The 17,775-nt window shown below is 38.6% G+C and overlaps 1 protein-coding gene across 6 annotated transcripts in view; it reads right to left on the bottom strand.

Annotated features, from left to right (window-relative positions):
* Positions 1–17,775, bottom strand: part of SCUBE1 (signal peptide, CUB domain and EGF like domain containing 1) — a 201,842-nt gene that overhangs the window by 51,479 nt on the left and 132,588 nt on the right. For all 6 annotated transcript variants that reach the window (XM_015869913.3, XM_015869923.3, XM_015869916.3 and 3 more), the window contains one exon: positions 728–850. In XM_015869913.3, coding sequence (XP_015725399.2) covers positions 728–850 — 123 coding nt within the window. The remainder of the gene's footprint in view (positions 1–727; positions 851–17,775) is intronic.

The raw sequence follows: 17,775 nt of genomic DNA, 5'->3' as shown, positions 1-17,775 counted from the left end.
CCATGCAAATGATCATGGATGAACAAAAAGGCAATCCCAGTAGAAAAATTTCCATCATCATTTCCTTCTTCCCTTTCTCTCTCAAATGATGCATCCTCTTTCTAGTCTTTCTGAGGAGGCTGCCACAGAATAAAGCTATAGAATTCACACGTTTAAAATAGTTACTCACTTAACTAGTCATAGAATTTATAATACTGTGACTTCAGTAACAAATCATGAAGCACACAACAACCATGACATGAATCGTACTTCATTTGTATTCTCACAGAATTCCTTTTATTAGTGCTCCATAACCTAATTCTATCAAGAAAAAGTAAGCTCACAAATCAGACTATTTTTTCACTTCAACTGTTGCAAATGCTCTATTCCAGAAAGTTACTCCAAATGAATTCACTGTAAATAAGCTATACCTCTTTCCCACAAACATCACAGCAAATTAGAGGATATGAACACTAGAATCTTTGCCTCTACTAATACCACTACACCACAGGGATTTTCCTGCTTCAGCAGGACACTGAAAACAACGAAGCAAGACATTTCCAAAAATATTCTAGAGCAACTTCAGAACATTAAAATCTGGTAGGTATTTTCTAACTTTACTTCCTATGACAGTGTGATTAAGATATCTAGTACAAAATACTTAATTATGCTCCCCCTTACAATGAAAAAAGAAAGTCATCAGTTGAAATTAACAATTATATAGAGAGTAAAATAAGTGATGTATTACCTTGACAGGTCCGTTCATCTGTGAGTAGTTTATAGCCTTTCTGGCAGCTGCATTCAAAGCTGCCAACTGTGTTCCGGCAGAAATGGTCACAGCCACCATTGTTTACCAAGCACTCATCAATATCTGCAAGGAATGAAGGGGCAAAAATTTAGTTCATGACTGCAAACAGAGTATTTTAGGGCAGGAGTACAGGAGTTTACTCAGATTCCCAAGGATGCTACCGTCCCTGTTAGGAAACAGGTTCATCAGATGTATCCCTTCCCAAACCTTTCAGGCAAGTCTTACTAAAGAGTCTGAATTGTGAGCAAGTCTGGATTGATCTGGAGACAGAAGTATTTCTGTCAGCAGCGGAAAAAGTACATGACCAAACTGAGGTACTTTGATGTTAAAAACAATTCAAGGAATTTTCTTTATAGTGGTGGTGATCTACCTAACTGAAGACTTCAGCTTGCTTAAAAACACGAATCTCTCACCTAACACAGAAACTCTCAAAACATGAGTACACTTGAAAAAATAAAATAACGACAAACACAAAGTAAAACAAATCTGATTTATCACAAAATACTTCAGTTATTACTATGTAAAGAAATGAAAGGATATATAAAGAAATGAAAGGGTATATTGGAGAGGGTCTAGAGGAGGGCCACAAAGATGATCAGAGGGCTGGAGCACCTCCACTACAAAGACAGGCTGAGGGAGCTGGGCTTGTTCAGCCTGGAGAAAAGAAGGCTGCAGGGTAAGCTCTTTGCAGCCTTCTAGTACCTAAAGGGAGTCTGCAAACAGGAGGGGAGTCATAGTATCATAGTCTCGTGCGGGTTGGAAGGGACCTTAGAGATAATCGAGTCCAACCCCCGGGATTCGAGCCTCTGTGTAGCGGAGCGGCACTTCTACCACTTGCGCCACAGGGGGGATTCGAACTCCGGGCCCCAGTGTTGCAAGGCGGCATTCCTACCACTGCGCCTCCGGGGCACACGCTTTGCACGGGTAGAAAATGGCAGGACAAGGGGAAATGATTTTAAGTTGAGGGAAGGAAGACTGAGGTTGGATATTAGGGGAAAGTTCTTTATCAAGAGAGTGATGAGGTACTGAAACAGGCTGCCCAGAGAGGTTGTGGATGCCCCATCCCTGGAGGTATTCAAGGCCAGGGGGGGTTGAAGATTCATGTTCCTTAAGGTCCATCTTGAATCCACCTCCTACACCTTATAACTTCTCCCAAAAGTTTTGAAAATCTGGAATGACCGGTCCATAAAAGCTTGTGTAACATGGATATGATAGGTCACAGAATCTCATTTGAAATGCAGGGCACTTTTCCACCCTTCCCTGCTTACAGAACTATAAATGCAGGTTTTCTGAAAAAAAAAACAAAAAAACAACCCAAACCTACTACTTTTTCAGGAGAATAATATTGCAAAAATACAGGCCTTTTTAGAGATACAAATAGTGGAGAAGCAGTATGTCAGAGACTTGTTGCATACTTCTGGAAGAGAAAATGAGATCTTTCAGAAAAATAAGTGGAACGTGATCTTTGCTACTGAAAAGTTTCTTACTATAAGCTCTGAAACTTTGAAGTAACAGCTGATCATTTAAAAAGCAACTCCTGCAAACACAAAGCTAGGAACTGAAACGTGGAGATGGAAATTTATCAACTATAGCACAATGCTGGTGAGTGAAGGGGGCATTTAGAATCATTTAAATTTAAGATGACTTTGAGGGTCTGTTATTCACTCATTTTTGAAAACATGTTTACACACATGGGAGAGTAGTAAGGCTCTTAACACATTTCTGCCCACAGAATACAAAATGCAGCCCAATACATCTGCAAGAAAAGTGAGGAGGTTAATCTAAAAACTTTAACAGCTCAGAAGGAAATTCAGCCCACCTTCCTAAACGGTGCTTTGCTGCACGGACACTGACTGAAGTACATTCAGGAGGGTGTACGACTCCAATGAGCAAGAATGGCATATATAATTAAAACACTTTGCTCATGAGCTGGACATACGGAAAAGAGAAATGAAACCTTAGAACTAATACTACTGTTTATTGGTTTTGTATCTGCTTCTGCACAGGTGTGGACTTTGTATTCAACCCTGCTAAAAGCATGAGGGTAAGATGATGGATTGCAGCTGTGGTGGTATCAAGCCTTGAGTGCTTTGCTGAAATGCAATCTCTGTCTCGGGTAACTGGGCTGATAGCAAGAGTCTTATTTCTTGTCTGTGATCCTCAAGTTCTGGTGACTAAAACAGAATAGCCAAAGACAGATAACCTCAGGCTCCCAACCTGACCTAGTGAAGATTATACTGCAGGCTGCTCTACATAACAGCATGAGACCGTAGGCAGCAACCCAGTTAGTTTTTGCTATGGTTACAAGCACAGGTACAGATCAGTGGTGAAAACACATGACTTGTTGCCCTAGTTCTCCAGCCATTTCCATTCTTATGAGAGATCCCTCCTAGCTCCAACAATTGCTAACTGGGGCTGTGGTACACTTCTTTTGATGGCTTACCACAACTGCTCCATCTTTTTTCACAGCACAGGTGTACCTTGCCATGACAAAACCTTTGGACAAATTGAACTGTACATTATAATTGCTAATATATTGTGTATCATAAACACACAGAATAGTCACCTGTCATGAGGAAGGTCTCCTTTTCCCTTGATAAGAGCAACATGACCTCTGGGCTATGAAGCAGAAATTACTGGCAGTCTGTCAAACACCATTCTGAAGGATTGATGTTTCAAATGATAGCCCTTGGATTTCACATGTTACATTCCAGACTAGTCTTGCTAACTTTGTTTTCAGGGTCTCTGCAGTCTACAAGGGACAGAAACAAAACCTTGCTGGCCTCAGAGGAGGATTTGAAGCTGTTTACCCATTTCAGTTCCACTGACAATGCAGCATATCAGTTTTACACCAGCAATTCTTTGGAGTAACCCTGAGCCAGGATCTATGCTGAACCTGGGAGAGTCCACAGGAAAAGAAACTATTTATTCATTTCTTCTTGCTGGATGACATGAGGTGGCCTTTTGAAACCAGGACCATCAAAACAGAATAGAGGTCAAAACTGTTAGCTGCAAAAACATTCTAAATAACACAAACAGTGCCAGTGTCTCTGCTCTCACTGTATTTCTTTCCATGGCCATAGTGAGACTGACAAGGCACGTAAAAATTATTTCACTCTATGGAGAGCATTACATTGCTTCATTTCACTTGAAAGAGAGAAGTATCCAACTACATCATGTCTAACTGGTTCACAGAAATTGCAGCAAGTCTATATCCCCACTATTTTTCTTTCCATAGCTATAAATAATTTGTGTTATGAGCCATGTGATAAGAAATGATTCCACTGTGTGAGAAGGGGAGGCTCCATTTAACTTTAAACTGACTGGTACCCACCTTTGTCAAGTGGCTCCTATGAACTTCACAGAGTTTGCTTCCATGGCATGTCTGCCTACCAAGCAGGGGAAGAAAAACACACTGGAAGGCCATCATGATATCTCTACCAGATTTGAAATTACTTAGTCAAATCTCCCTGCATTATCTACTATTAGATCTACTATTATCTACTATAACTTCTCTATAAGTTATAAAACTGTTGTCTTCAAACATAGCTCTGAAGTGGTTCCTTTTCAATTGATAATGCAAGTTGCATAAAAATGGCTCAAACTTTTCACTCTGCTCTCCTCCCCCATATCCTCAGAAATACAAGAGTACACATATTTCTCCACAAGGGTTGTATGTAAAATGCTCTGATAATCAGTGTTTAGACAACACTCTGGCCTTTTCAGACCAGGAGGTCTGATAGGCTGCCAGTGCATTAGCAATGAAATCCAAAAGGACTTAATGTAGCAAGAACATTGATGTAGGTAAATGATACCTTGCTCATACAAGCTACTGATCTGCTACAAACACCTGCACAAATGGGACACAGACCAATAACAGACTAAGGACAAACCACAGAAGTCTGTTGTTTTTTTTCTTTTCCTCACACATCCTTGTGAAGACTGATGGGAATGGCTGTTCCTGTTTCACTTTGTATCTTTCCAAGCTCTGCTTAGCATGAGTCATGTTAAGAAGGCCCTAGTTCTGATCTGGATGTGTGTGCATGCATGAATGTGTATGTGCTATAAACCCAGAGAGCTTTGCTATATTACACAAGTCACACACAAGTCATAGAACAAATTAAAAAGTAGTGATTTTAAGTAACTTAGAATTTAACTTTCCACATAAGCTGCTTAAACAGAACTGAAAGGGTAATCAACATGCAATCTTCACTTAGCTCTTGAACAATGATGGATATGGAGATTTCCAAAGTCTCATCTCAGGCGGAAGTTAGGCCGCTTCATTCAATGGCTGGACAAATATTTGAACTGATTCTGTCTGTCTAATCCTTTGCAGTATTAAAATGCCACCTAGCTTTAGGAAAATAATATACTCCAAGATCAACCAAAAAATAATTACAGGAATGTAATGCCTTTCTTGTTTTTGCTAAAGACAGCATGTTAGGATTAATAACACTATTATCAACATTCAGGGGATATCGGTAGGCATGTTTCCTGCAGTGCGGGCTAGTATGCCAATTCTTCTTAGCATTTTATTCCCACTCACGTCATTTTCCTCTACTTTCCTTTCTTTCTTTCTCTTTTCTCATGCTTCTAAAAATCACCACTGTTCCCTAACCGTTATAACAATTGTTGCCTTGTTGACACAGGTATTAGTTCCCTGATGCATGCAAACCACAAAGTACTTTATAAAATAGGCCACAAAACTCTTTAACCTTGTCAGAGCTGGGAAATAGGCACACAGAAAAAACAAATTTGCTCTCCCAAACATGAATCCCACCCCAATGCACAATCCAACAAGGCTGCCTTACTTAATATGACAGACAGGACAGGCTTGCACAAAGCACACGTCACCCTACATTACAAATGTTATCAATGCTACTAATGCTCAGAATACAATTGTTTTAATTTGCCTCTTCTTTTTTTCAGTGTAACTTGTAATATAGTACCTTAGTATTAAAGAAAACATAACCTACACTCTCATTGTGCTAAATAACACTTTCCATACTACACAGGCTGCTCTGAAAGAAATGCCTCCTATTTTATTACATCGTCCCACTCCCACTGACAACAGAGGCAGATGTTGGTGGTATGGCAGTAGAGATTGAACCTTCCTGCCAATATTCCATTACATTTTGTTGCTGTGCAACAAATAGCTGCAAAGGGTCTGCAGTCTGGTAAAAAGGCGTCTGATGTGGAAGCGTGTATGAAGTGAGGGTGTGTCACTGAATTTCTCCAAGCAGAAGAAAACGGTACCCACTGACATTCATCAGCACTTGCTGAACATTTATGGAGATCAAACAGTGGATGTGAGCACACAGAATTGGTGGCACTGCAAGAAAATCTAAACGTAAATGCTGTCTGGTAGATCAAAGGGAATTAGAAGTCCTAGTCCAGTTTTCTAATGGGTTTATCTAGCAGTCTGGGCAAGTTTTAACACCTCCCTACTTCATTTTATCTATGTAATGAGGCATTGGTAATTATCACTTGATATTTTCAGGACAAGTACTTTAAAATGAACTATTTTAATTGAACAAAGCACTTTGAAAAAGTCATTTACTGCAAAAAGTGCTGTCAAATTACAGATGTTCTTCCTTTTTAGTCTGGGTTTTTGAGAAGTTCGATACATCACCATGTATTGGTAGCGTTCCACCCTGGAAGACATTGTGAATATGTATAGAACTGTACAGGCACACTCCACTTTAAGACGTACATGTGCTGGTCCACCACTCTACCTGAGACTGCTTTCTGAACAGAGCTCACTGCCTCTAACGTGCTTTGCATATTTCAGAGAGGAATAATTCTATTTACACAGTATCTTCTATTTGAGGATTTCAAAGGCTAGGATCTTATCAACTTTATTGCATTAAACCTACAAACACTTCTGCAGGAGAGATAAGTTTAATTATTTCTCCTTTAACAAATGTGAAACTGAGATGGGTAGGGTAGTGCGTGACTTCCTTGCATCAGATAGCTATAAAATGAAATAAGGCATATATTATAGTACCTCTAATTTGAGTTTTGCACTTCAGCGACATCCTCATTTTCCCTCCCAGGGTGCTAATTAACTGTAATGTATGATAATCATTACTGAACCAAGGTTCCACTAAGTAGCAAATGAAGGTTATCTATTTAATTAGCTTTATGGTTAGGTTGTGGGGCAAGGCATTTTCCTAATTAACAGAACCAAAACTAGACTGAGCAGACAGGAATCAGTGTAATTAAAATTGAATCCCCCTCTTCCTGAAAACATGCTGCCCACAAAATGGAGAGCTTTGTGTAAATGCTCTTATAGCATGGGAGGGTTGAGGCAGGTTTCAACACATTTCCCTCATGTCACTTTCTCCATTTTCACCTGTTATCTTTGCAATTTCACAAAGAAATCTGTCTTCCAACACAGATGGTAATCTGTCACATATGGATTTAGGTGTCAGCTATTCTGCTCCAGGACATATCCACTCTGACATTATCCACCAACCAATCAATAAAAGAGTCAGCCAGGCTGCCAAGAGATCAATCACCTCGTAAAAAAAAACATTATGTCCCATTATTTTCTTATTACAGTTAATTAGATTTAAAAAACACATAAAGTTTTGAAAGTGAAAAACTTAGAAATGCTGTCAGAACAGTTTAGGCCACCATTTCTCATTTGTGAAAGGGAAGGGATTTACTAAATCTACCAAGAAAAGAAAGGATTTTCATTAAAAAATTTTGCTGAACACCGAATTCTTTTTTTCAACTTAAAAACATGTTCGTGCAATGCTACCAACCCAAACAGTGCAAGTTGTCTTAAGACTGTGATACGAGAATGTGAAGTGGACTGGAGATACAAAGAGAGTGATACAGTTAATACTGTCTAGAGCTAAATGCAAACAAAAAATACAGAAAAAAGGGGAAGGAAAAAAAAAAAAGCTATGAAGATCCCAGAAAATAAAGTTAGTTTTCCTCCTACTCTAAGATTTACTCATGGAAGTGTATTTTTATAGAACACTAGAGAGAGGGAAATAAGTGTGCAGTTATGACTTGGTGACAACAAATAATGTCTCTCGTTTAAAAAGCATCTGGGATGTTAAGGACACTACATTCTGTGAAACTCAAATAGCAATAATGACAGTTTAAGCACATGTACACTTAGAGGTTGTGTTTAAAGTGGTGGTACTGAGCTGTGCAAATATTTAATATATAAGGCTGAATATTTACCCGCTTTCATTATTCATGCAGCCACTATTATCTTAATAATTTTACATTTAATCCTTATGCATTTTTTGTAGGAGGAGCTGAGACAGAAAACTATATGAACTGGTGAAAGTTATGCTCAGTGGCTTCAGGAAAGGGGTTAATCCAGTGTCTCTCAAGGCAAAACTCCTTGAGCTAATATCCCTGGGCATATCATCTGTTGTAAGCCTCACTAAAAAACAGTGCCTTGCTCTTACAGAATTCAACTTCTCCATGTAATCTCAAGGAAAAGCACCAGGGCAAGTGAGAAAGCTGGACGCTGCTGACAAAGATAGAAGAATCCCTGGACATAGCACGTTAATTCAGTTTACCTTTTAGTTATTTTTACTTTTCCCTTTGGAATTACTCTTTCCTCAGGAAAGATGTGTGTTTGTTTTCAAGAGTCTCAGACTGCATCTATAAATTCCTCAACTTGTGCTTGATTTAGTGAAATAGAATTTAAAAATAAAACTGTGTTGGATCAGGACATTGGAAGACACTGATACGCTCTCTAAAATCCCATTATAAAACTGTAGGTGTTTTTTGTTGTTGTTGTTGTTGTTTTCTTTTTAATGATAAAGCTACTCTTGCTATATAGGATAGTTGAATACTATTAGTTCATGACAATTCAAATCCCTCATAACAGATAATTAATCAAATAAAATTGGCTGGTGATCAACATTAATCCTCCCAAACTTTTTGATGACATTTCTTCAACCATCCAGGGATCAATTCTGTATCTGGGAAGACAAACACATCGCCGAGAGCAGGATACAGCCATACAAAAAACAAGTGGTAATATATGGTGAAAAAGTAATAATGAAAGAAAAGAAATAATACTGTAAGTTTTGAATGTTGGTAGCTATGATTATGTAAGTAGTTGACCCCCAAATTACAGAAAACACACCACACTTCTACATAATAAACGGTGGTTGCTGATCCTCAGGGAATTTTATTTTGTCAAATAAACGCAAGGTCTTTTCAACAACCTAAATACAAAATATGAACCTCCCAAGCATTAATTTAAAGGATTTGACATTTTCAAAGGGGAGGTTCACAAAGACAAATAACAAATGCAGGTTTCCAGGGAGCAGGGATATTGCGTACTCATGAAAAAACCCTAAGTTAGTACACATGGATTTATTCTGTGGGGATAGATGGAACCCTTGGGAAGAAATGAAACTCAGTTACATGGCAGCTGACCCAAGTCTGCAACTTTAAATGGAAGATAATCTGTTATATTTGTCTGTCAAGAATGAGTCTAAAAATAAGGCAGTTCCCCAAAAAAGGAAAGGGTTAGTGGAAGTTTCACACAGTCTCAATGAGATAGATTTGCAGTAACACTTAGATGGCAGATGTTATCCACCGTTCTATTTCACATATACATTTTTTTTCTTTCTATTCTCTTTTCTTCTTTCTGACAAATTTCACCTGTTACTATTTAAAATGTGAATTTCCTCTCATTTTTAAAATCCCATGAGTTTATCATTTCATTATTCCTCACCATGACCTAGAACTTCACATCTCTCTCAGAAAGTCTAGATCAGATTATGCCTACATACTAAAATTAATTTCGTTGGTACCCTCTTGAAATATATACTCGTTAGTCAATATCTGATGCTCACTCTTCCAGGCTTCTGAGTACTTTTAACCAGCTATTACCAACAATTTTCTGTGTCCTTTTCCCTCAAAACACCATGTTTCCTCTTGGTGAGCAGTATCTTTCTCTATCTATCTTCTCCTCTACTACATATGGTCTGACCATCACCCCGACCAATCCTTCTCTTCACCCTATGGCACTCCTTCCATGCCTCTGTCAGATGCACCATCATCTTGATATGTGCCAGGTTTGTCTTTGCAATAACAACAGTCCAATCCCTCTTTTCTTTAGTAAAGTGGGGGAGAAAAACAGTATCCTAATTCTGAGTCACCCCTTCAGTCTTTACAAAGCCTTGAAACAGTTATTTCCTGGGCAGTCATACTGCCAGATACTGGGACAGATGAATATAGCTCTGCTTTGGGCATGACACCGAGAAACTGCATCTGCCTGCCAGATGCTGTGACTATTTTCCTCATATTTGGTTATTCTTATTTGTTCTTTGTCTTGAGGCTGGGTAACATAGGTATTGACGCATTAAATGTCTTTGGTCACAGCAGAGAGGCCATTGCAGACAGGCTGTCATGTTTGCTTCTTTAATCCACATTTAGAGAGACATTTTGAAAGTTCTTTTGTAAGTACCTGACAGCTCGTGTCCCAGTTTGATTTCCTTGTCCTCCTTGTCTTCTCTACCTCTTCTAAAACAAGCAGCTTGTCCAAACTCAGGCACTGTTCTTCCATCAGTTTTCCTTTTCTGAATCCTGACCTCGACGAGTTATTCTCACACATCTTGCCTAGGTCCTTCCAAACTGCCTCTGTTTAAAAATTCCATTTTTGGTTTTAGCCTTTCTTTTGCCTCCCTGTATAAGAAACGTATAAAATGTCCTTTGCATCTTATTCCTTCAGTAACCACAAGTCAACTTATTATCTATACAGTGTTGACCCATGCATATGGTTGATTGATATATCAAGGGATTCCCTGTGGAAGCATTTACTGGGTTGCACTCAAATACAGTCTTTAATTTCCCGAAGATGTCACAATGTCTGTTCTCAGAAATTCTTGCCAGCACTCAAATGCCTAACAGGACCATTGTTTTCATAACAAAAGTGTTAATTTTCCTCTAGTTTAATATTGCCTTTCTTTACTTTCTTTTCTTCAGTTAGGCAGCCGCATCCATTATTTTATAGTCCTAAATCACCAACTGCCTGCCTTTGGTTGCCTCTTTGACACAAGTATCTCTAGTTTCTTCATCATAAGTGATTTTTCAGAAGCAGTGGATTAGGAAAGGGAAAAGGAAGGGGGATTCTTTGCTGCTGCAACATCTACCCAGGAAATATGTCCATTTCCATAAATCACTCAAGCAGTTTGAGATTCATAGGGCTTCTGTTGCCTTCACTAAGATAAAATGACACATGATCTTACGGTCCTTTACACAGAAACATTCTAAAATGGTAGGAAATTGTTTGTCAGTAGGCATTCTACAGGAAGTGCAGAACATTGAGTTGCACATTTAACCTATGCAACTTGCAGCTACACAGAAAATGACTATTTTGATTCTTCCTAAAATCACTAGTCTAGCTACTGGAGGACATTTTTGTTACTACTTTCACATCAATTTATTTAGGTGCTAACTTCTCACACAATATGAACACATTCCCCTGTCCATTCACCACTCTGTGTCTATACATACAGCTTACGCATGCAAAGATGTAAGAGGTTTTTGCATTTAATATTTTTGTTTGTTATTAGAAGAAAGATCAGCCACAAGATTTGTATCTGACTTCAATCCTTTATGGCTTCTTTAAACTCTAAGTCAGTGAGACCTAGGGCTTGCTCCAACACTGATGTTCTATTATAAATTCAGCTTCAGCTCTTTCTCATTGCCTTGTATTCATCATGGAAAGGGCAGGTTTTTCTTAAAAACTTCTGATCGTATCTGGCCTCTTTTGCTTTCTGATAGCTTTTTTATTTAAATGTACAGAGAAGCCAACTCAAATGCTGTTTATATTTGAGCACCGCTTATTTCTAGTCACAAACAATAGGAAGATACATTGTTACAGCTTGAAAGAAGAGTCACGTAAGGGCTCTGATGGAAGTAGAGTCATTGTATAATGAATTATGAAAACTAGATCTTGATTTTTGACTCATGGGAAGCTAACCTGAGGTTTAAGTTGATGAGAACCAGGAAGAAAGCCATCACAGAAAAAGAACAGCTGAAGATAAACCACTTTGGTAAACACTTAAGGGTTGTTAGGAGACACCACATACCCAGATTGGGGACTGTTTCTGACGAACAAGCTAGTGCCTGGTGTTGATAAAAATCAAGGAAGTCTGATTCCTCTGGAGTAGGAAGCTCTTGTGAGAGAGTGACAAAGCAGGCAGAAGGAAAGCAAGGGACAAGAATTTTGTCCTGCATTGGTCATCACATGTGATTGAAGAACATGGGCCTATATTAACATTCTTTTTTTTCGGTACATTTTGTTTCTGCTGATGAGATTAGGGAGAGTCTCTTTATTCCCCCCTGGTCAGACTCTGAAGGGAAGGGGGACATGTAAATCAGTTCAAACAGATTTTCAAGGCAAGTAAGGTGGATATCCTGTATAGCTATCCCGTAAGGATTAGGCTATTTGCTTATGAGCATGTTATTGCAATATGATATGGAGTTTAGAGCATGCTAGCTGTTCCATGTTATTTCAGAATGCACATACATTTAAGCTTGTGCAAATAGGAGGTATCTTAGCCATACAGTGTAGGACTTCTAATCCCATCAGGAATGACCTAGGTTGATGAGTTTATTTTATCACAGGGTCACCTATTTTTCTGACCATAGTCTGAAAAAAAAGAACATAGGACATCATGGGATTCCAGAGAGAAGTAAAAGGTACAAAATCAAAGCTGGTGTACTCTACGAGCAAATGCATAGAAGACAGCAGAGAAGTTCTAGCTTGGTATCCACAGCAAGGACAAAATGGCCTTGGGGATCAAAGGAAGAATGGCAGAAGGCACAGTCTGCATGAAGGCCTGAGAATGACAACCTCTGCATTAGCCAGCTTCTTCATAGAGGGTCTGAGAACTCAGTGTATCTCTATTTGTTTCCATTTGCAAAATTTCCCATTATTTCTAGTGGAAATACCACAATAGTAAATGAAAGCCTACTGAGAGCAATCCCATCTTTCCCTTAGTTAACTTTTCACAGGCTCTGAGGAACGTGCATACTGTTGCTCTGGGATATCCCAGAGCAATCCATCCCAGATGCCTTTATCTATGTGCAGCAAGTAAAGAGAAGCTACTTATTAACCTAAATGAAAAACTGATCTCAGTAGTCACCACTGTGCCTTAACTGAGAGTAAGGCAAAAGCATCATTTTCCACAGAGAATTTTCCAAACCAAACAATGAATATAAGGCACCATATCAGCAGAACAGTAGCAAAATTTAATTTGCTACACATCAAAGTACTCTGGCATCAAGCAGCGTTGGCATGAAGCAGTACTGAAATCATTAGTACAGTCGTTCTATTAACTACATAAATTATCTTAAATATACACCACAGAAGTACGTACCATTTCAGGTGCAGCTATTATCAGTGGAAATACTCTCAGAAATAAAGGGTATAAAGCAAGCAGGTCTCTGCCCTTTCCGGATTTACCAGAGGTCCTGTTTAAAAAAATTCACTGCTGCTTGTAATCTTGTGTCTAACATTTATGCTGACATTCGCTGGTGCTACAGCACTCTGACTGCAGTGCAGGTGATGACTGACAGCAGCCTCCTTCATTTTAGTTTAGTCTTTCTCACCATTTGCATATATGATTTTCCCCTACTTTTTTGAGAGAAAGCACTGGAAATTGCTAATGGCCCATTATGGCTAATGGCTCAAATACACATGTCCTGCAAAAACAGTATGTATTCAGAGGGAAGGAAACTAAACAGACCTCTTCACATGTGTACAAAACCTGTGATCTATCTACACTTACATTGCTAGAGCAACTAAGCAAGAGTGCTAATGGGACACTCCCAGAAAGTATACTGCAAATCTCAAGAAATAGCAGTCTAGGCTGTTATGAATCAATTTGCCTCTATAAGCAACCTGTAGAAATTTGAACTCTTGAGGAGACTACTTAAATTCCTTTTAATTTAAAATGGTTTTGTACATGAATGAATTCAACAAGGAACACAAGAACAGCTTTACAGAGTAACATCTTAGCAAATCTAATGCACACAAGAACAGCTTTACAGAGTAACATTTTAGCAAATCTAATGCAATTCTTAATCCTGGATTAGGCTTTTAATCTCCCTGCTCAGTATGTTCATTTACCTACAACATGATTACCGAGGGCAACATAGCAAAATCAGAAGGATATATTGTAATAACATAGAGAAAGGTTATGCACAGATAATACATGCTTGATCTTGCATTGAAGAGACAGTGGCTCCCTTCAGTTAGCATTAATGGATACGGATATAAATGCATACATAATGGACATAAATCTTCTTGATTTACTGTTGCCAATACTTTTTTCTTTCCCTTCTCCCCAGTAGAGAAGTTCCTTCCTACTCATCAGACCTGTGTGTGAAAGAGACTGAGGTTCAAATTTCATCTTTCCCACACTAGTAGGCAGGTTTCTACATTCTCTCCCTCAAGGTAATGCTCCCAGTCATAAGGGAGTAGAAAACAACCCTTTCTGCCTTTTTTGCAAACTTTCTGACTTCGTAGACAAGGGAATATCTGCCAGAACAAGTAAACCAAAAAAAGAAGGCCAATTTTCCACTGTAATTCTGATCTAAGATTAGGGACACTGGAACTTGATTGAGTACGCATGGCAGGCACACTGGCAGAAATTCAGGCACTATGGAAGTTTTACTAGTGAAAGTTTAGGCTCTCTGGAAATTTATACTGCTTGAAGCTATGCAGAAGGGAAGTATATAAATCCCATGGCTGTGAACCCCCATACAGAAATTGCATCAGTAAGAAACTCAGGTGTAGTTTTCAGCAAGCTATTTCAGTGATGATGTCATCTCTAATGCTGCTTATGCATTTATGAAAAAGTCGTGTATACCTTTGTTAAAATGATGGTATAAATTAAGTGGAAACCTTTCAGTTTTCTGGGGGAATCTAATCCAAGCAATACTTTTTGCATTTAGGTGGCTACTTTGAAGAAGGTCACTTTATATCTAAGGAAGAAAACAAGAACCAGTGCCCAAAAAAACAAACAAAACATTCACATGAATTTGTGTCTGTCTTGCATTTGTCTCTTAATCTTAGTTCAGGAGATCTGAACCAAACCTATGGGCATTATTCTTGAAGGCCTTGAAGCACCTATGTGATGTGAAAAGAATGGCTGTACATGCCAGCATCTGCCTTACTGTAAACTTGACTCATGCATATATTTAACACAGCTTATCTTGCATAGCGATGTATTTTACTGTCAAACTTCAACTGGTATGCAAAAGGAATGTTGAGTCAGGCATATTAACAAAACAAAACCTTAGTTCATCATCCTTTGGTAAAATTTTCCTCATTTCAGCACTCTGAGAGAAAAATATATTGCTCTGAAACATATCTAATCAATCACTGTCAAACAAAGTGAGAATCGTAACTGAAGTGAGCCACTAGCTGACATACCAAACTAATGGCAAGTCGTTAAAGTTAGCTATAATTCCTTCTGGAGTTTCATTCAAAGACAAAAACAAACCAACCAAACAAATACCCCTAAAAGAGGAAACATTTCCTGTTTCTTATGAACTGATCAGGATCGACAGGATGCAAACTTAAAAAGCTTCAATCAATTTAATCCAGTTTAGTGAAAAACCTAAAACAGACCAAGTAATTCTGACTAATGGAATGATGGGAGAAACCATAACTGTTCACAGATATTCCGTATCCAGGAAATGAAGCCGAATTGGCCAGCTAAACTGTTCATTTTGAGCTTTTCACTTAGTGTGTGTTCTAAATGAAAGTTTTCAACATCTGAATCATATTCTCACCCCAAACTGATATGAGCATTAATTTATGCATTTAATTTAATAAAACCTTTCAGTTTGTATTTAACAAAATGTGACATCGTTTGCTTCACTGAAACTCATTCTGTAACAAACTCTTTCCTCATAGAAACAATCCAATTTTCAAAACTGTATTAATTTCCAGGTTTTCTTTTTTTTTTTTTGGTATCAAAAAATAATTTAAAATGCATTCTCCTGCCATAATATGCTGCAATTAAGAATGATAAAATAGAGCAATTTCTACATCAACCTAATAAAGCCAATGCAATAATTCCCTTGTGTATCAATAAAATTTGATTTGGCTCTTTGACTGAAATAACTCATTAAGACACCATGATCCTGGTTTTAATTTCTAGATTGCTTAACAATAGGGAAGGTTATAGAGTTGAGTTAGTGGGTAAATTGGTCAACGATAAGGCATTTCTGACATTCCCAAAGCAGCACAGTGAAGTATTTAAGCATGTAAATGCCACATTTCTCTGCTGCATCTGAATGCAAAAGGATGGGGTCTTGTTTGAAGGAAGTAGAGAGCACGCCACATTTCTGGGTAACCATGACAATGAGACAGAAGGAAGAAGAAATGTTTGCCCAAACAGCATCCAGTCACATAACCTCTGCATAACACTGCTCTGGTTAAACAATATGCCAAAGGGCTAAGAAGGGCTTACTTAATGTACATAGCACAGTAAATAAAACACTCCAGCCATAGGCGTAGACATGCAGGGGCCTTTCTGTGTCTTAAATACATGTCTGTGAGTCACCTGGACTTGGCAAAGTTTCATCTGTGCGCATGATATAATGCTGTTATATTTAGCAGTATTAGTAACGTAAGATGACACTGATAATAAAACCACTGACATTTTGTCCCAGCTGAATATCTGCGTTCCCAGAACCCCACTCTTTATCTTGATTGAGAAAGTACTAAAAAACAGCTAGTTAGCCAAACAAAACAACAGTCATCTTGCTATTACAGAACATCCACGAGGTATGGAAGAGAGGTATGGAGGGAGGTATGGAGGGAGGTATGGAGGGAGGTATGGAGGGAGGTATGGAAGGAAGGAAGGAAGGAAGGAAGGAAGGAAGGAAGGAAGGAAGGAAGGAAGGAAGGAAGGAAGGAAGGAAGGAAGGAAGGAAGGAAGGAAGGAAGGAAGGAAGGAAGGAAGGAAGGAAGGAAGGAAGGAAGGAAGGAAGGAAGGAAGGAAGGAAGGAAGGAAGGAAGGAAGGAAGGAAGGAAGGAAGGAAGGAAGGAAGGAAGGAAGGAAGGAAGGAAGGAAGGGAGGAAGGAAGGGAGGGAGGGAGGGAGGGAGGGAGGGAGGGAGGGAGGGAGGGAGGGAGGGAGGGAGGGAGGGAAGGACAAGAAAGAAGCAACAGATTTCCATAAAATACCAGCATGATAAAAACACACTTTTGAAGAAATCAGGTGCACGTGACCTAGAACTACAAATTGCATTATGCCCCCTTGGAGTACTCATCAGTTCATACATTTTTGTGAGTCTTATTCAAGCCTCAGCAACTCCATAATTTCAGCAAATACATACCTTGGAATAGTTGCTGTACTGTATCAAATGGTATAGTGAGGAAGATGCCACAATGGAAGAAAAATCATAGACATTCCAATAAAAATATTCTTTTTGATCAACATTATTTACTATGTATAACCTTAATCTTTTAATCATTTTGCTCAAACCACAACTGCATTTTTTTGTTGTTAATACAGTAATTAACCCTCCAGTTTCTCACAGGTTTTCTTACATGTCCTTCCTCTTTCTTTTCCTATAATAAATAAAAGACCTATCTCTTATGTTTAAAACCATAACTTATCTTTAAAATTATGCCTTTATTAAAAACCTCAATTGGAGATGCTGTGACATTTGTCAGCTTTCAAAACCCTACCCAGGGAAGATAGTATGTGACAGCTGTATGATCCCCGAAGGTGCTTTAATAGGCATTCAATAGGTAATCCATTGCTCTTGCCACACAGCTGTAATTGTTAAAGATAGATCAATGAATAGTATATAATAAGAAACAGTAATCCAGTCAAATCAGAGAGTGAAGAGAAAAATCAGAAATGATCATTTGAGAAGATCATTCTTTTCAACAGAATTCACAGGAAAATGTGTGAACACTGAACTTACCCACCCCAGATTATTCCAGGCTCTACCTATAAGTGAGAGGAG

This window comes from Coturnix japonica, chromosome 1 (genome assembly GCF_054131305.1).
Source record: "Coturnix japonica strain WE chromosome 1, WE-NBRP24, whole genome shotgun sequence".
In the NCBI taxonomy this organism is placed as follows: Eukaryota; Metazoa; Chordata; class Aves; order Galliformes; family Phasianidae; genus Coturnix; species Coturnix japonica.
Note: the sequence above shows the minus strand (reverse complement) of the source record. Positions and strands in the feature narration are given on the sequence as shown.